Raw genomic sequence first — 20,970 nt, forward strand, 5'->3', positions numbered from 1 at the left:
ACATAAACACACACACTGCCTTGTATAACTTTTTTAAATTGTATTTATTTAACCTTTATTTAACTAGGCAAGTCAGTTAAGAACAAATTCTTATTTACAATGACGGCCTACGAAAAGACAAATGGCCGCCTGCGTCGTCGGGGGATTAAAAATAAATATAAAATAAAATATAAATATAGGACAAAACACACATGACAAGAGAGACAACACAACACTACATAAAGAGAGACCTAAGACAACAACACAACATGACAACACAGCATGGTAGCAACACAACATGACAACACAGCATGGTAGCAACACAACATGACAACACAGCATAGTAGCAACACAGCATGACAACACAGCATAGTAGCAACACAACATGAGAACACAGCATAGTAGCAACACAACATGACAACACAGCATGGTAACAACACAACATGACAACACAGCATGGTAGCAACACAACATGACAACACAGCATGGTAGCAACACAACATGACAACACAGCATAGTAGCAACACAACATGGCAACACAGCATAGTAGCAACACAACATGACAACACAGCATAGTAGCAACACAACATGACAACACAGCATAGTAGCAACACAACATGACAACACAGCATAGTAGCAACACAACATGACAACACAGCATAGTAGCAACACAGCATGACAACACAGCATAGTAGCAACACAACATGACAACACAGCATAGTAGCAACACAACATGACAACACAGCATGGTAGCAACACAACATGACCACAACATGGTAGCAACACAACATGGTAGCAGCACAAAAATATGGTACAAACATTATTGGTTACAGTCAACAGCACAAAGGTCAAGAAGGTAGAGACAACAATACATCACACAAAGCAGACACAACTGTCAGTAAGAGTGTCCATGATTGAGTCTAGGAAATGAAGAGATTGAGATAAAACTGTCCAGTTTGAGTGTTTGTTGCAGCTCGTTCCAATCACTAGCTGCAGAGAACTGAAAAGAGGAGGGACCCAGGGATGTGTGTGCTTTGGGGCATTTAACAGAATGTGACTGGCAGAACGGGTATTGTATGTGGAGGATGAGGGCTGCAGTAGATATCTCAGATAGACGGGACTGAGGCCTAAGAGGGTTTTATAAATAAGCATCAACCAGTGGGTCTTGCGAAGGGTATACAGAGATGACCAGTTTACAGAGGAGTATAGACTACAGTGATGTGTCCTATACGGAGCATTGGTGGCAAATCTGATGGCCAGAATGGAAAAGACCATCTAGCCGCTAGAGAGAACCCTTACCTGCCGATCTATAAATTATGTCTCTGTAATCTAGCATGGGTAGGATGGTCATCTGAATCAGGGTTAGTTTGGCAGCTGGGGTGAAAGAGGAGCGATTACGATAGAGGGAACCAAGTCTAGATTTAACTTTACCCTGCAGCTTTGATATGTGCTGAGAGAAGGACAGTGCACCGTCTAGTAATACTCCCAGGTACTTGTATGAGGTGACGACCTCAATCTCTAAACCCTCAGAGGTAGTAATCACACCTGTGGGGAGAGGGGCATTCTTCTTACCAATCCACATTACCTTTGTATTGCAGGTGTTCAGACCAAGGTTAAGGGTAGAGAAAGCTTGTTGGACACTAAGAAAGCTTTGTTGTAGAGCATTTAACACAAAATCCGGTTCAGGGCCAGCTGAGTATAAGACTGTATCATCTGCATCTAAATAGATGAGAGAGCTTCCTACTGCCTGAGCTATGTTGTTGATGTAAATTGAGAAGAGTGTGGGGCCTAGGATCGAGCCTTGGGGTACTCCCTTGGTGACAGGCAGTGGCTGAGACAACAGATGTTCTGACATTATACACTGCACTCTTTGAGAGAGGTAGTTAGCAAACCAGTCCAAAGACCCCTCAGAGATACCAATACTCCTTAGCCGGCCCACAAGAATGGAATGGTCTACCGTATCAAAAGCTTTGGCCAAGTCAATAAAAATTGCAGCACAACATTGCTTAGAATAAAGGGCAATGGGGACATCATTGAGGACCTTTAAGGTTGCAGTGACACAACTTGTTGGGACACACAATTCAGTACCATTCAAAATCCTATTTTCCCTAACCCCTAACCATAACCCTAAACTTAATGCTATAACCTTAACACTAATTGTAACCTTAACTCCAAACCCCTTAGAAATAGCATTTAACCTTGTGGGGACTAAGAACATTTTTGTTTGTTTACTGTTCTTGTGGGGACATCTGGCCCCCACAAGTATAGTTAAACACGTCCACACACACATGCACACTCACACAGAAACATGCACACACACTGCAGGGGCAACAGGTAGCCTAGTGGTTAGAGTGTTGGACTTGTAACCGAAAGGTTGCAAAATCAAATCCCTGAGCTGATAAGGTAAAAAACTGTCACTCTACCCCTGAACATGGCAGTTAATCCACTGTTCCTGGTATGTCATTGAAAATAAGAATATATTCTTAACTAAATAAAAAAATGACACACAGTCCAGCTCACTGTTGTCTTTCCTTTTCTTTAGAGCTTTCTGGACATGGAGAAGAAGAACCGATGCTTCTTATCTCAAAGAGGAAAGTAACCAACAACACAAAGGTCTTTGGAAGATGACCTTCCTGGAAAACCACAGTGGACTCTTCCTACAAGACTGTGCTGGCCTGCTGAGCTAAAGCTAGAGCTAAAGCCTACACTCAGCTTAGGGTCAGGGGCGTTGTCCCCAGAACCATTTGGTGCTCTACTTCAAAAGAACACTACAATCACCATGAACATCAGAGTACTTCCAAGTGGACCTTAACTGGAATCTGGACTGGTTCCTTTTGTGAACGTAATGAGAGAACACCACAATACTATTTTACCCTAGAACCCAGACCAAGTCGACCCCCAACTCTCTGAATGTCCCGATAGGACTTTCTAAGTGGATGAACTTGGACTATCCACAACTAAAAAAACATCTTTTAACCCCCAACCAAGCCAATCCCAAGTATCCTGATGACCTGTGGGCCTCTGGGTGGGTCCACTGCCCCCCTCTGGTGGTGACTGGGGTGTAGTCCAGGTCCAGCCAGGACCTCCAGACCCCAGGGGACCATCCCAGGATGGGAACCCCAGGAGGAGTAGCCTTACTGGGGGGCTTTGGTTCTTCCACCACGCCCTCTCTGGAGATGGGGGGCTGGATGGTCTGGCCAGGGGGGAATAACTCCACCTACCGTGGACTAAACCAGAGTCTACCCTGGGGGGCCGGGGACGGGGGAGCGGACAGCAACCTGTCGTTGGGATCACAGGCGGAGGCGGTGTTGAGAGCATCGCCCATGAAGGTCAGACGGTTTAACTGTTTTTTTCTATTGTTTCTATTTATCTCTGTTATTAATATTATGATTATAGATTGTTAATGCTGTTGCTACGGAAAGTGCTATATATAGAAAAACAATCACTTCAATACCAGGGTAGGTATTTTGAGTGTACCCATTAGTTTACCAGTTATCTGCCATGGTCAAAGGTTCAGATGTCCTATGATTGCTACAGTCATCAAATCAAATCAAATCTAAATGTATTTGTCACATACACATGGTTAGCAGATGTTAATGCGAGTGTAGCGAAATGCTTGTGCTTCTAGTTCCGACAATGCAGTAATAACCAATGAGTAATCTAACCTAACAATTTCACAACAGCTACCTTATACACACAAGTGTAAAGGGATGAAGAATATGTACATAAAGATATATGAATGAGTGATGGTACAGAACGGCATAGGCAAGATGCAGTAGATGGAATCGAGTACAGTATATACATATGAGATGAGTAATGTAGGGTATGTAAACATTGTTTAAAGTGGCTAGTGATACATTTTTTACATGTATGGCAGCAGCCACTCAATGTTAGTGGTGGCTGTTTAACAGTCTGATGGCCTTGAGATAGAAGCTGTTTTTCAGTCTCTCGGTCCCTGCTTTGATGCACCTGTACTGACCATTCTAGTCATTCTATTTCTATGGTGCTCGCTATACAAATCAAGTTTGGTTGTATTTTGAAGGAGAAGAACTGGCCGGCGCTTCTCATCCTCGTCATCATCGCGCTGACGGTGGGCGGAAACATCCTGGTGATTCTGGCCGTCTCACTAGAGAAGAAGCTTCAGAACGCTACAAACTTCTTCCTGAGGTCGTTGGCCGTGGCCGACATGCTGGTGGGGATACTGGTGATGCCTATATCACTGATCAACATACTCTATGGTGAGTACAACTACTTCAACCCCTCACCTGACTTTAAAACCCATCTGCACTTATCATGGGGAAACTACAGTACCCATAGACATGCTGGTGGGGATACTAGTGATGCCTATATCACTGATCTATATACTATATCCCCCATACTCACTAGTGATGCCTATATCACTGATCTATATACTATATCCCCCATACTCACTAGTGATGCCTACATCACTGATCTATATACTATATCCCCCATACTCACTGGTGATGCCTATATCACTGATCTATATACTATATCCCCCATACTCACTAGTGATGCCTACATCACTGATCTATATATGCCTACATCAATGATCTATATACTATATCCCCCATACTCACTGGTGTGGATACTAGTGATACCTATATCACTGATCTATATACTATATCCCCCATACTCACTGGTGGGGATACTAGTGATGCCTATATCACTGATCTATATACTATATCCCCCATACTCACTAGTGATGCCTATATCACTGATCTATATACTATATCCCCCATACTCACTAGTGATGCCTACATCACTGATCTATATACTATATCCCCCATACTCACTGGTGTGGATACTAGTGATACCTATATCACTGATCTATATACTATATCCCCCATACTCACTGGTGGGGATACTAGTGATGCCTATATCACTGATCTATATACTATATCCCCCATACTCACTGGTGTGGATACTAGTGATGCCTATATCACTGATCTATATACTATATCCCCCATACTCACTGGTGTGGATACTAGTGATGCCTATATCACTGATCTATATACTATATCCCCCATACTCACTAGTGATGCCTATATCACTGATCTATATACTATATCCCCCATACTCACTGGTGATGCCTATATCACTGATCTATATACTATATCCCCCATACTCACTAGTGATGCCTATATCACTGATCTATATACTATATCCCCCATACTCACTGGTGTGGATACTAGTGATGCCTACATCACTGATCTATATACTATATCCCCCATACTCACTAGTGATGCCTATATCACTGATCTATATACTATATCCCCCATACTCACTGGTGTGGATACTAGTGATGCCTACATCACTGATCTATATACTATATCCCCCATACTCACTAGTGATGCCTATATCACTGATCTATATACTATATCCCCCATACTCACTGGTGGGCAGCGGTCCTGATCTGGACCCAGAACCCCGGTCCCGACTATTTTTTTTGTTGGGGGGCGGGGGACTGGGTCGGGCTTCGACCCCTGGTATCATATAAACACACACGTGTGTCGAACTGCAGGAAATGAGCTTTAAACTGCAACATTTTCTCTGCGCCAACAAGTGGTGTGTGAACAGTTTGGCGTGCCATGGGTTGTGAGGTGGGGGTTTGTTACTAGGCCGATAAATGACAATATCCATCCGGACCTTGGACACCTAGGAAGTTTGTGTGACCAGACCTTCTCAAATAGTACTTGAGAATCCCTGTAATACATGGTTAGAAGGACTACAATACCCATAATCCCTGTAATATATGCTTAAGGACTACAATACCCATAACCCCTGTACTATATGGTAAAGAGGACTACAATGCCTAGAACCTCTGTACTATATGGTAAAGAAGGACTACAATACCCAATACCCACATACTGTATGGTAAAGGACTACAATACCCATAACCCCTGTACTATATGGCAGAGAAGGACTACAATACCCATAACCCCTGTACTATATGGTAAAGAAGGACTACAATACCCATAACCCCCTATCTCTCTCATCTGATGGTACATTCACATTGTCCTTGGTCCATCTCGTATTTTCCAGTTGACGGATTTGTAAATGCGAGATTGAAGTGCTTTTGAAGTTGGAACAACTCTTCAACCAATGAGATTTTAGTTAGATGGCTAAGCTAACTAACATCGTAAGTTAGCTAGCTTGCTCTCCTTGTCAATGTGTCAAACCAACTTCCATCAATACTTGGACGCAGTGTGGGTGAGTAGAGGCCGTTACCCTAGCCATATCTCTTAATCTCAGCCAAAAGCATTAGGCTGCATTAGGATGTGATCCTTTGCCTAGTCAAAACAGATCAGTCTGTTGGAGGATTACCTGTGGTGGCCCTGCTAAATGTTAGACTTGGGAGTACTCTGTTGTGTGTCAAATGTCAACTGTCTGTCTGTGTCTCTCTCTGTAACTCTCTGACTGTCTGTGTCTCTCTCTCTCTCTCTCTCTCTCTCTCTCTCTCTCTCTCTCTCTCTCTCTCTCTCTCTCTCTCTCTCTCTCTCAATTCAATTCAATTCAATTCAATTCAATGGGCTTTATTGGCATGGGAAACATCTGTTAACATTGCCAAAGCAAGTGAGATAGATAATATATAAAGTGAATAAATAAAGTGAAAAAAAGTGAAAGTAAAAAACAATAAAAATTAACAGTAAAGACATTACAAATGTCATATTATATATATACAGTGTTTTAACAATGTACAAATGGTTAAAGGACACAATATAAAATAAATAAGCATAAATATGGGTTGTATTTACAATGGTGTTTGTTCTTCACTGGTTGCCCTTTTCTCGTGGCAACAGGTCACAAATCTTGCTGCTGTGATGGCACACTGTGGAATTTCACCCAGTAGATATGGGAGTTTATCAAAATTGGATTTGTTTTCAAATTCTTTGTGGATCTGTGTAATCTGAGGGAAATATGTCTCTCTAATATGGTCATACATTGGGCAGGAGGTTAGGAAGTGCAGCTCAGTTTCCACCTCATTTTGTGGGCAGTGAGCACATAGCCTGTCTTCTCTTGAGAGCCATGTCTGCCTACGGTGGCCTTTTCTCAATAGCAAGGCTATGCTCACTGAGTCTGTACATAGTCAAAGCTTTCCTTAATTTTGGGTCAGTCACAGTGGTCAGGTATGCTGCCGCTGTGTACTCTCTGTGTAGGGCCAAATAGCATTCCAGTTTGCTCTGTTTTTTTGTTAATTCTTTCCAATGTGTCAAGTAATTATCTTTTTGTTTTCTCGTGATTTGGTTGGGTCTAATTGTGCTGCTGTCCTGGGGCTCTGTAGGGTGTGTTTGTGTTTATGAGCAGAGCCCCAGGACCAGCTTGCTTAGGGGACTCTTCTCCATGTTCATCTCTCTGTAGGTGATGGCTTTGTTATGGAAGGTTTGGGAATCGCTTCCTTTCAGGTGGTTATAGAATTTAACAACTCTTTTCTGGATTTTGATAATTAGTGGGTATCGGCCTAATTCTGCTCTGCATGCATTATTTGGTGTTCTACGTTGTGCACGGAGCATATTTTTGCAGAATTCTGCGTGCAGAGTCTCAATTTGGTGTTTGTCCCATTTTGTGAAGTCTTGGTTGATGAGCGGACCCCAGACCTCGCAACCATAAAGGACAATGGGCTCTATGACTGATTCAAGTAATTTTAGCCAAATCCTAATTGGTATGTTGAAATTGATGTTCCTTTTGATGGCATAGAATGCCCTTCTTGCCTTGTCTCTCAGATCGTTCACAGCATTGTGGAAGTTACCTGTGGCGCTGATGTTTAGGCCAAGGTATGTATAGTTTTTTGTGTGCTCTCGGGCAACGGTGTCTACATGGAATTTGTATTTCTGGTCCTGGTGACTGGACCTTTTTTGGAACACCATTGTTTTGGTCTTACTGAGATTTACTGTCAGGGCCCAGGTCTGACTGAATCTGTGCATAAGATCTAGGTGCTGCTGTAGGCCCTCCTTGGTTGGTGACAGAAACACCAGATCATCAGCAAACAGCAGACATTTGACTTCGGATTCTAGTAGGGTGAGACCGGGTGCTGCAGACTTTTCTAGTGCCCGCGCCAATTCGTTGATATATATGTTGAAGAGGGTGGGGCTTAAGCTGCATCCCTGTCTCACACCACGACCCTGTGTGAAGAAATGTGTGTGTTTTTTTGCTCATTTTAACCGCGCACTTGTTGTTTGTGTACATGGATTTTATAATGTCGTATGTTTTACCCCCAACACCACTTTCCATCAGTTTGTATAGCAGACCCTCATGCCAAATTGAGTCGAAGGCTTTTTTGAAACAACAAAGCATGAGAAGACTTTGCCTTTGTTTTGGTTTGTTTGGTTGTCAATTAGGGTGTGCAGGGTGAATACATGGTCTGTTGTATGGTAATTTGGTAAAAGGCCAATTTGACATTTGCTCAGTACATTGTTTTCATTGAGGAAATGTATGAGTCTGCTGTTAATGATAATGCAGAAGATTTTCCCAAGGTTACTGTTGACGCATATTCCACGGTAGTTATTGGGGTCAAATTTGTCTCCACTTTTGTGGATTGGGGTGATCAGTCCTTGGTTCCAAATAATGGGGAAGATGCGTACCCTGTAAACATTATGTTAGTGTTATGTACCCTGTCTAAACATTATGTTAGTGTTACGTACACTGTAAACATTATGTTAGTGTAGTGTACCCTGTAAACATTATGTTAGTGTTATGTACCCTGTAAACATTATCTTAGTGTTATGTACCCTGTAAACGTTATGTTAGTGTTACGTACCCTGTAAACATTGTTAGTGTTACGGACCCTGTAAACATTATGTTAGTGTTACGTACCCTGTAAACATTCTGTTAGTGTTATGTACCCTGTAAACGTTATGTTAGTGTTACGTACCCTGTAAACATTATGTTAGTGTTATGTACCCTGTAAACATTATGTTAGTGTAGTGTACACTATCTAAACATTATGTTAGTGTTAAGTACCCTGTAAACATTATGTTAGTGTTATGTACCCTATCTAAACATTCTGTTAGTGTTATGTACCCTGTCTAAACTTTATGTTAGTGTTATGTACCACGTCTAAACATTATGTTAGTGTTATGTACCCTGTAAACATTGTTAGTGTAGTGTACCCTATCTAAACATTCTGTTAGTGTTATGTACCCTGTCTAAACATTATGTTAGTGCTATGTACCCTGTCTAAACATTCTGTTAGTGTAATGTACCCTGTCTAAACATTCTGTTAGTGTTACGTACCCTGTAAACATTATGTTAGTGTAATGTACCCTGTCTAAACATTCTGTTAGTGTTACATACCCTGTAAACATTATGTTAGTGTTATGTACCTTGTAAACATTCTGTTAGTGTTACGTACCCTGTAAACATTATGTTAGTGTAGTGTACACTATCTAAACATTATGTTAGTGTTACGTACCCTGTAAACATTATGTTAGTGTTATGTACCTTGTAAACATTCTGTTAGTGTTACGTACCCTGTAAACATTATGTTAGTGTTACGTACCCTGTAAACATTATGTTGGTGTAGTGTACACTATCTAAACATTATGTTAGTGTTACGTACCCTGTAAACATTATGTTGGTGTAGTGTACACTATCTAAACATTATGTTAGTGTAGTGTACACTATCTAAACATTATGTTAGTGTAGTGTACACTATCTAAACATTATGTTAGTGTTACGTACCCTGTAAACATTATGTTGGTGTAGTGTGCACTATCTAAACATTATGTTAGTGTAGTGTACACTATCTAAACATTATGTCAGAGTAGTGTACACTATCTAAACATTATTTTAGTGCTATGTACCCTGTCTAAACATTCTGTTAGTGTTATGTACCCTGTAAACATTCTGTTAGTGTAGTGTACACTATCTAAACATTATGTTAGTGTTATGTACCCTGTCTAAACATTCTGTTAGTGTAGTGTACCCTGTCTAAACATTATGTTAGTGTTACGTACCCTGTAAACATTATGTTAGTGTAGTGTACCCTGTAAACATTCTGTTAGTGTTATGTACCCTGTAAACATTATGTTAGTGTTATGTACCCTATCTAAACATTATGTTAGTGTTATGTACCCTGTCTAAACATTATGTTAGTGTTATGTACCCTGTCTAAACATTCTGTTAGTGTTATGTACCCTGTCTAAACATTATGTTAGTGTTATGTACCCTATCTAAACATTATGTTAGTGTTACGTACCCTGTAAACATTATGTTAGTGTTATGTACACTATCTAAACATTATGTTAGTGTAGTGTACACTATCTAAACATTATGTTAGTGTTACGTACCCTGTAAACATTATGTTGGTGTAGTGTACACTATCTAAACATTATGTTAGTGTAGTGTACACTATCTAAACATTATGTTAGTGTAGTGTACCCTGTCTAAACATTCTGTTAGTGTTATGTACCCTATCTAAACATTCTGTTAGTGTTATGTACCCTATCTAAACATTATGTTAGTGTTATGTACCCTGTAAACATTATGTTAGTGTAGTGTACCCTATCTAAACATAATGTTAGTGTAGTGTACCCTATCTAAACATTATGTTAGTGTTATGTACCCTGTAAACATTATGTTAGTGTAGTGTACCCTGTCTAAACATTCTGTTAGTGTTATGTACCCTGTAAACATTATGTTAGTGTTATGTACCCTGTCTAAACATTCTGTTGGTGTAGTGTACCCTATCTAAACATTCTGTTAGTGTTATGTACCCTGTCTAAACATTCTGTTGGTGCTATGTACCCTGTAAACATTGTTAGTGTTATGTACCCTGTCTAAACATTCTGTTGGTGCTATGTACCCTGTAAACATTGTTAGTGTTATGTACCCTGTCTAAACATTATGTTAGTGTTACGTACCCTGTAAACATTATGTTAGTGTTACGTACCCTGTAAACATTATGTTAGTGTTACGTACCCTGTAAACATTATGTTAGTGCTATGTACCCTGTAAACATTATGTTAGTGTAGTGTACACTATCTAAACATTCTGTTAGTGCTATGTACCCTGTAAACATTATGTTAGTGTAGTGTACCCTATCTAAACATTATGTTAGTGCTATGTACCCTGTCTAAACATTCTGTTGGTGCTATGTACCCTGTAAACATTATGTTAGTGTTATGTACCCTGTCTAAACATTATGTTAGTGTTATGTACCCTGTAAACATTATGTTAGTGTTATGTACCCTGTCTAAACATTCTGTTAGTGTAGTGTACACTATCTAAACATTCTGTTAGTGCTATGTACCCTGTAAACATTATGTTAGTGTAGTGTACACTATCTAAACATTCTGTTAGTGCTATGTACCCTGTAAACATTATGTTAGTGTAGTGTACACTATCTAAACATTCTGTTAGTGCTATGTACCCTGTAAACATTGTTAGTGTAGTGTACCCTATCTAAACATTATGTTAGTGCTATGTACCCTGTCTAAACATTCTGTTGGTGCTATGTACCCTGTAAACATTATGTTAGTGTTATGTACCCTGTCTAAACATTATGTTAGTGTTACGTACCCTGTAAACATTATGTTAGTGTTACGTACCCTGTAAACATTGTTAGTGTTACGTACCCTGTAAACATTATGTTAGTGCTATGTACCCTGTAAACATTATGTTAGTGTAGTGTACACTATCTAAACATTATGTTAGTGCTATGTACCCTGTAAACATTATGTTAGTGCTATGTACACTATCTAAATGTTCTGTTAGTGTAGTCTGTGTATACTGTCTCTGTCTCTGTGAGTGCATTAAGGTGTTGGAGTCACTTTGGGATATAGGATCATTATTTCTGTACTGTCTCTCTCTCTCTCTCTCTGTTGCTCTATTCAATTCAATTTGCTTTATTGGCATGACGTAAGAATGTACATGTACATACATAGATTGTCAATGGGACAGTCAGTAACAATATTAATCAATGGTCTCTGTTCCTCTCCCTGTGTTTCTCTCACGTTTTCTCTCCCTCTATTTCCCTTTCTTGTTTTCTCTCCCTCTATTTCTCTCTCTTGTTTTCTCTCGCTCTGTTCTCTCTCATTTTCTCTCCCTCTATTTCTCTCTCTTGTTTTCTCTCGCTCTGTTCTCTCTCATTTTCTCTCCCTCTATTTCTCTTTCTTGTTTTCTCTCCCTCTATTTCTCTTTCTTGTTTTCTCTCCCTCTATTTCCCTTTCTTGTTTTCTCTCCCTCTATTTCTCTTTCTTGTTTTCTCTCCCTCTATTTCTCTTTCTTGTTTTCTCTCCCTCTATTTCTCTTTCTTGTTTTCTCTCCCTCTATTTCTCTTTCTTGTTTTCTCTCCCTCTATTTCTCTTTCTTGTTTTCTCTCCCTCTATTTCTCTTTCTTGTTTTCTCTCCCTCTATTTCTCTTTCTTGTTTTCTCTCCCTCTATTTCTCTTTCTTGTTTTCTCTCCCTCTATTTCTCTTTCTTGTTTTCTCTCCCTCTATTTCTCTTTCTTGTTTTTCTCCCTCTATTTCTCTTTCTTGTTTTCTCTCCCTCTATTTCTCTTTCTTGTTTTCTCTCCCTCTATTTCTCTTTCTTGTTTTTCTCCCTCTATTTCTCTTTCTTGTTTTCTCTCCCTCTATTTCTCTTTCTTGTTTTCTCTCCCTCTATTTCTCTTTCTTGTTTTCTCTCCCTCTATTTCTCTTTCTTGTTTTCTCTCCTCTATTTCCCTTTCTTGTTTTCTCTCCTCTATTTCTCTTTCTTGTTTTCTCTCCCTCTATTTCTCTCTCTTGTTTTCTCTCCCTCTATTTCTCTTTCTTGTTTTCTCTCCCTCTATTTCTCTTTCTTGTTTTCTCTCCCTCTATTTCCCTTTCTTGTTTTCTCTCCCTGTGTTTCTCTCACGTTTTCTCTCCCTCTATTTCCCTTTCTTGTTTTCTCTCCCTGTGTTTCTCTCACGTTTTCTCTCCCTCTATTTCCCTTTCTTGTTTTCTCTCCCTCTATTTCTCTTTCTTGTTTTCTCTCCCTCTATTTCTCTTTCTTGTTTTTCTCCTCTATTTCTCTTTCTTGTTTTCTCTCCCTCTATTTCTCTTTCTTGTTTTCTCTCCCTCTATTTCTCTTTCTTGTTTTCTCTCCCTCTATTTCTCTTTCTTGTTTTCTCTCCCTCTATTTCTCTTTCTTGTTTTCTCTCCCTCTATTTCTCTTTCTTGTTTTCTCTCCCTCTGTTCTCTCTCATTTTCTCTCCCTCTATTTCCCTTTCTTGTTTTCTCTCCCTCTATTTCCCTTTCTTGTTTTCTCTCCCTCTATTTCTCTCTCTTGTTTTCTCTCCCTCTATTTCTCTCTCTTGTTTTCTCTCCCTCTATTTCCCTTTCTTGTTTTCTCTCCCTCTATTTCTCTTGTTTTCTCTCCCTCTATTTCTCTTTCTTGTTTTCTCTCCCTCTATTTCCCTTTCTTGTTTTCTCTCCCTCTATTTCCCTTTCTTGTTTTCTCTCCCTCTATTTCTCTTGTTTTCTCTCCCTCTATTTCTCTTTCTTGTTTTCTCTCCCTCTATTTCCTTTCTTGTTTTCTCTCCCTCTATTTCTCTTTCTTGTTTTCTCTCCCTCTATTTCTCTTGTTTTCTCTCCCTCTATTTCTCTTTCTTGTTTTCTCTCCCTCTATTTCCCTTTCTTGTTTTCTCTCCCTCTATTTCTCTCTCTTGTTTTCTCTCCCTCTATTTCTCTTGTTTTCTCTCCCTCTATTTCTCTTTCTTGTTTTCTCTCCCTCTATTTCCCTTTCTTGTTTTCTCTCCCTCTATTTCTCTTTCTTGTTTTCTCTCCCTCTATTTCTCTTTCTTGTTTTCTCTCCCTCTATTTCTCTCTCTTGTTTTATATCCCTCTATTTCTCTTTCTTGTTTTCTCTCCCTCTATTTCTCTTTCTTGTTTTATATCCCTCTATTTCTCTTTCTTGTTTTCTCTCCCTCTATTTCTCTTTCTTGTTTTCTCTCCCTCTATTTCCCTTTCTTGTTTTCTCTCCCTCTATTTCCCTTTCTTGTTTTATATCCCTCTATTTCTCTTTCTTGTTTTATATCCCTCTATTTCTCTTTCTTGTTTTCTCTCCCTCTATTTCTCTTTCTTGTTTTATATCCCTCTATTTCTCTTTCTTGTTTTCTCTCCCTCTATTTCTCTTTCTTGTTTTATATCCCTCTATTTCTCTTTCTTGTTTTATATCCCTCTATTTCTCTTTCTTGTTTTCTCTCCCTCTATTTCTCTTTCTTGTTTTCTCTCCCTCTATTTCTCTTTCTTGTTTTATATCCCTCTATTTCTCTTTCTTGTTTTCTCTGCCTCTATTTCTCTTTCTTGTTTTCTATCCCTCTATTTCTCTTTCTTGTTTTCTCTGCCTCTATTTCTCTTTCTTGTTTTCTATCCCTCTATTTCTCTTTCTTGTTTTCTCTTCCTCTATTTCTCTTTCTTGTTTTCTCTCCCTCTGCTCTCTCTCATTTTCTCTCCCTCTATTCTCTCTTGTTTTCTCTCCCTCCATTTCTCTCTCTTGTTTCTGTCTGTTAGTCTCTCCCTGTTTCTCTCTCTCTGTTTCTCTCTCTTTAGGTCTGTTTCTCTCTATGTTTCTCTCTCCCCCCTCTCTCTTGCTCTCTCTCTCTGTCTGTCTATCTCTGTCTGTCTATCTATCTACCTGTTGGATGGATAATGTATCCAGGAAGGATAATGTATCTAGGATTGATAATGTACCTAAGATGGTAGTGTGGGAGCTATGGGAGAACAGAACGCGCACACACACACACACACACACACACACACACACACACACACACACACACACACACACACACACACACACACACACACACACACACACACACACACACACACACACACACACACACACACTATGTCTTGTAACACACACACTGAAACACAGACACATACAGCATTGCAATCCACCTGCTACCACTTTAATTGAAAAACAAAACAAATTAAATTACATTTTATTTGTCACATGCGCCGATGCAACAGGGTCAGACCGTGAAATGCTTATTACAAACCCTTAACCAACAATTCAGTTCAAGAAATAGAGTTAATAAAATATTTACTCAATAAACTAAAGTAAAAAAATCTAATCAATCAAAAAGTAAAACAATAAATGTAAATAACAATAACGAGGCTACATTCAGGTGGGTGCTGGTACCGTGTCAATATGCGGGGGTGCAGGTTAATCGAGGTCATTTGCAAAGTGACTATGCATAGATAATAAAAAGCAAGTAGCATCAGTGTAAAAACAAAGGGGGTAGTGGCCATTTCATTAGTTTAGTAATTCAGCAGTCTTATGGCCTTGGGGTAGAAGCTGTTAAGGAGTCTTTTGGTCTTAGACTTGGCGCTCCGGTAGGCATAAGGGCTTCATAGCATATTGATGTTAACCACTGTACCATGTCCTGCAGACAGCCCTAACACACACACACACACACACACACACACACACACACACACACACACACACACACACACACACACACACACACACACACACACACACACACACACACACACACACACACACACACACACACACACACACACACACACAGCTCGTCCTGCAATGACCCAGGCAGATGTGTGTTATCCCATCATCCATATTACATGGCTGATTACTAAAATGGCCTGTGTGTGTGTGTGTGTGTGTGTGTGTGTGTGTGTGTGTGTGTGTGTGTGTGTGTGTGTGTGTGTGTGTGTGTGTGTGTGTGTGTGTGTGTGTGTGTGTGTGTGTGTGTGTGTGTGTGTGTGTGTGTGTGTGTGTGTGTGCGTGCGTCTTTCTCTCTCTGCTCAGCCAAAGCCTTGATTAAATAATGACTTTAATTAGGAAATTATGTTTCTGTCTGAACAAATGGAGGGACAAAGAGAGTTCACAGTGTGTGTCTGTGTGTGACAGGTGGTTGTACACACACACACTGTGTAGGTTAGTTTATTAGGATTCACATTGGCACATGCAGCATCTACTCTTCCTGGTGTCCAAATAAAGGATATAAACACATGACAGAAGACAACCACTGGGAAACAGAACTGAGTACAGAACAGTTGTAGACGAGAACAACATCAGATATGACATTAAATACAAATAAGAAAATGATAGTTATGTATTGGAAATAAAACAAAATTATTACATACATATTCATATAGTTATATACATAGTAATATTGTTATATTTAAATGAAATTAGAACTTTAGAGAGAGGAGAGGTGCTGTTTTTAAAGCTAAACTAGTTTTTTGCCTCTGGTGACAGAGCATTCCACGATGACATGGCTCTATACATAATTAAGCGACACATTAAGTCTGTTTTTGTTTTGGGTACCGTGAAGAAACCCATAGTGGGCTGTCTGATGGGGTATCTATGTCTGTTTTGAATGTATGAAAATAGATTGTACAAGTTGTTAGGCATTTTTCAATACACAAATGTTTCTTTAAAAAGACTAGGAGAAAAGCAGGTAGTTTCTCCTCAACCCTCAACCATGAAAGACTATCATGCACGTTCAAATCAAATCAAACTTTATTTGTCACATGCGCTGAGAACAACCTTACTGTGAAATGCTTACTTACAAGCCCTTAACCAACAATGCAGCTCAAGGAAGACTTAAGAAAATATTTACTAAATAAACAAAATAAAAAAATTATCAAAACTAACACAATAAAATAACAATAATGAGGCTATATACAGGGGGTACCGGTACTGAGTCAGTGTGGAGGCTATATACAGGGGGTACCGGTACTGAGTCAGTGTGGAGGCTATATACAGGGGGTACCGGTACTTAGTCAGTGTGGAGGCTATATACAGGGGGTACCGGTACTGAGTCAGTGTGGAGGCTATATACAGGTGGTACCAGTACAGAGTCAATGTGGAGGCTATATACAGGGGGTACCGGTACTGAGTCAGTGTGGAGGCTATATACAGGTGGTACCAGTACAGAGTCAATGTGGAGGCTATATACAGGGGGTACCGGTACTGAGTCAGTGTGGAGGCTATATACAGGGGGAGTCTTAGTCAGTGTGGAGGCTATATACAGGGGGTACCGGTACTGAGTCAGTGTGGAGGCTATATACAGGTGGTACCAGTACAGAGTCAATGTGGAGGCTATATACAGGGGGTACCGGTACTGAGTCAGTGTGGAGGCTATATACAGGGGGTACCGGTACTTAGTCAGTGTGGAGGCTATATACAGGGGGTACCGGTACTGAGTCAGTGTGGAGGCTATATACAGGTGGTACCAGTACAGAGTCAATGTGGAGGCTATATACAGGGGGTACCGGTACTGAGTCAGTGTGGAGGCTATATACAGGGGGTACCGGTACTGAGTCAGTGTGGAGGCTATATACAGGGGGTACCGGTACTGAGTCATATACAGGGGGTACCGGTACTTAGTCAGTGTGGAGGCTATATACAGGGGGTACCGGTACTGAGTCAGTGTGGAGGCTATATACAGGTGGTACCAGTACAGAGTCAATGTGGAGGCTATATACAGGGGGTACCGGTACTGAGTCAGTGTGGAGGCTATATACAGGGGGTACCAGTACAGAGTCAGTGTGGAGACTATATACAGGGGGTACCGGTACTGAGTCAGTGTGGAGGCTATATACAGGGGGTACCGGTACTTAGTCAGTGTGGAGGCTATATACAGGGGGTACCGGTACTTAGTCAGTGTGGAGGCTATATACAGGGGGTACCGGTACTTAGTCAGTGTGGAGGCTATATACAGGGGGTACCGGTACTGAGTCAGTGTGGAGGCTATATACAGGGGGTACCGGTACTGAGTCAGTGTGGAGGCTATATACAGGGGAGACTGAGTCATGGAGGCTATATACAGGGGGTACCGGTACTGAGTCAGTGTGGAGGCTATATACAGGGGGTACCAGTACAGAGTCAGTGTGGAGGCTATATACAGGGGGTACCAGTACAGAGACAGTGTGGAGGCTATATACAGGGGGTACCAGTACAGAGTCAGTGTGGAGACTATATACAGGGGGTACCGGTACTGAGTCAATGTGGAGACTATATACAGGGGGTACCAGTACAGAGTCAGTGTGGAGGCTATATACAGGGGGTACCTGTACATACAGGGGGTACCGGTACTGAGTCAATGTGGAGGCTATCAAAGTCATTTCTACTTGTAGTTGGGGTGAAGTGACAATGCATAGACAGTAAACAGTGAGTAGCAGCAGTGTAAAAACAAATGTAAATAGTCTGGGTGGCCATTTGATTAATTGTTCAGCAGTCGAATGGCTTGGGGCTAGAAGCTGTTAAGGAACCTTTTGGCTCTAGACTTGGCGCTCCGGTACCGCTTGCCGTGTGTTAGCAGAGAGAACAGTCTATGACTTTGGTGACTGGAGACAAATTTTGGGTGTTTCTTCTGACACCGTCTAGTGTATAGGTTCTGGGTGGCAGGAAGCTTGGCCCCAGTAATGTACTGTGCCGTGCGCACAACCCTCTATAGCGCCAAGCAGTTGTCATACCAGGCAGTGATGCAACCGGTCAGGATGCTCTCGATGGTGCAGCTTCAGAACTTTTTGAGGATCTGGGGACCCATGCCAAATCTTTTAAGTCTCCTGAGGGGGGAAAAGTGTTGTCGTGCTCCTCTTCACGACTGTCTTGGTGTGTTTGGACCATGAAAGTTTCTTGGTGATGTGTACACCAAGGATGATGTGCTTGCTGTTAAGGGCAAAGCGTGCTCCTTGGTTTTGAGCCAGCTGCAGCTGCAGCGTTACAAGGTCTTTCTTTGTGAATGTTATTTGATTATACAGACAATCTGGAATTTTCATTATAGTAATGCTTGTCCTAAAAACTAGAAGAGTTGGCAGTTAATCTCTCCTCAACCATGAAAGACTATCATGTTGTTGATGTTAGTTCTGTGTTTGTAGTTCAGGGCAAGGCGTTCTGCTTTGTTATGAGTCAGATGCAGCTTTTATAGGTCCTGACCATATTACTGTAATGAAGATGATGGGACAAGATCCTGAACAACTGTTGATCTTTGTGTCATAAAACACAGATTATCTGTTTGTTACAGACATACCCCTCCTCTCCCCGTCTTCACGACACCTTTGTCAATATGACTTGACCATGATAACTCCCCATCCAATGTAACTCCTGGGAGTTCAGCTTCTTCAACTTGTTCAACAGTCACACCCTTTTATCTACAACTCCAGTTGAGGTTTAGGTCTCAGAGAATGTTTTGAACCAATCACAATGCTTTTGGTTTTCGATGTATTTAAGACCAGTGTATTGTTTCATGAGCCATTCTGATACTGACTGTAACTCCTTGCTAAGAGTCTCAGTGAGCTCACTGGCTGTAGGTGCTGATGTGTATAGTGTACAATCATAAGCATACATAGTCATTTTATCTTCTTGAAAGACAAGTGGCAGATCATTTGTTAAAATAGAGAAGAGTAACGGCCCGAGGCAACCGCCCTGATGGACACCTCACTGTACATATCTGATGTTAGAGAAGCTTCCATTGAAGAAGACTCTCTGGGTTCTACTGGATAAAAAAAAACTTTCCAACCATGTGATAGTAGGGAATGTAAAGCCGTGACAAGTGAGTCTTTTTCAATAACATCAAAGGCTGCACTGAAATCTAACGAAACAGCTCCAACTATCATCTTATTATCCATTTATTTTAGCCAATCATCAGTCATCTGAGTCAGTGCAGTGAAAGTGGTGTGCCTTTCTCTATATGCATGCAGAAAGTCTATGCAGAAAGTCTATGCAGAAAGTCTATGCAGAAAGTCTATGCAGAAAGTCAGTAGTTCATTTGTTCTCTATAAAATGACATTGTATTTGTTCAGATACAATTCTCTCAGTCAAGTTTACTGAGAACAGGCAGGAAACTGATTGGTTGGCTGTTAGAGCCAGCAAAGGGGGCTTTACTCTGTTTAGGTAGTGGAATTACTCTAGCTTCCTTCCCCAGCTGTGGACACACTCCTTTCAGGTTAAAGACATGGTGGCAATACAGTCTGCTACCATTCTCAATAGTTTCTCATCTATGTTGTCTATATCAGCTGGCTGATAGTTATTGATGGATAACAATAGTTTCTCATCTATGTTGTCTATATCAGGTGGCTGATAGTTATTGATGGATAACAATAGTTTCTCATCTATGTTGTCTATATCAGGTGGCTGATAGTTATTGATGGATAACAATAGTTTCTCATCTATGTTGTCTATATCAGCTGGCTGATAGTTATTGATGGATAACAATAGTTTCTCATCTATGTTGTCTATATCAGCTGGCTGATAGTTATTGATGGATAACAATAGTTTCTCATCTATGTTGTCTATATCAGGTGGCTGATAGTTATTGATGGATAACAATAGTTTCTCATCTATGTTGTCTATATCAGCTGGCTGATAGTTATTGATGGATAACAATAGTTTCTCATCTATGTTGTCTATATCAGCTGGCTGATAGTTATTGATGGATAACAATAGTTTCTCATCTATGTTGTCTATATCAGCTGGCTGATAGTTATTGATGGATAACAATAGTTTCTCATCTATGTTGTCTATATCAGGTGGCTGATAGTTATTGATGGATAACAATAGTTTCTCATCTATGTTGTCTATATCAGGTGGCTGATAGTTATTGATGGATAACAATAGTTTTTCCACCTCTTCCACACAAACTTGACCTAATTCAAAACGGCAATTCTTATCTTTCATTATCAGATCTTCAATACACAAATGTGATGATTCACTGTTCAGTGTCATTCCACTTTACCAGTGAAATGATCATTAAAATGATTGTAAACAAGTCGTGTTAACTTCAATGAATGATGGAGTTGGATTTCCAGCCCATAATATCATTAATATATAATAATATATATAATATCATTAGCACTCTAAAGTCTTTTCCCAGTGGTTTTCTTCTGTCATTTATCTTGTTAACTGGTAATATATTACACACAAGGTAGCGGAAGAGCAGTAATATTGATTATATTGATAATCTTAGAGACACACTACAGGCTGATATTCATCCACAGACACAGGGATGGAGGGAGGGAGGGAGG

At 40.4% G+C, this 20,970-nt stretch overlaps 1 protein-coding gene across 1 annotated transcript in view; it reads left to right on the plus strand.

Annotated features, from left to right (window-relative positions):
* The window catches only part of LOC124008556 (5-hydroxytryptamine receptor 2C-like), a 251,196-nt gene that overhangs the window by 212,244 nt on the left and 17,982 nt on the right, over window positions 1–20,970 (plus strand). Inside the window, exons 2-3 of the mRNA XM_046319924.1 lie at window positions 2,522–3,308; window positions 4,022–4,217. Coding sequence (XP_046175880.1) covers window positions 3,090–3,308; window positions 4,022–4,217 — 415 coding nt within the window. The 5' untranslated portion in view covers window positions 2,522–3,089. The remainder of the gene's footprint in view (window positions 1–2,521; window positions 3,309–4,021; window positions 4,218–20,970) is intronic.

The sequence above is a fragment of the Oncorhynchus gorbuscha genome, linkage group LG21 (assembly GCF_021184085.1).
Source record: "Oncorhynchus gorbuscha isolate QuinsamMale2020 ecotype Even-year linkage group LG21, OgorEven_v1.0, whole genome shotgun sequence".
Taxonomy (NCBI): domain Eukaryota; kingdom Metazoa; phylum Chordata; class Actinopteri; order Salmoniformes; family Salmonidae; genus Oncorhynchus; species Oncorhynchus gorbuscha.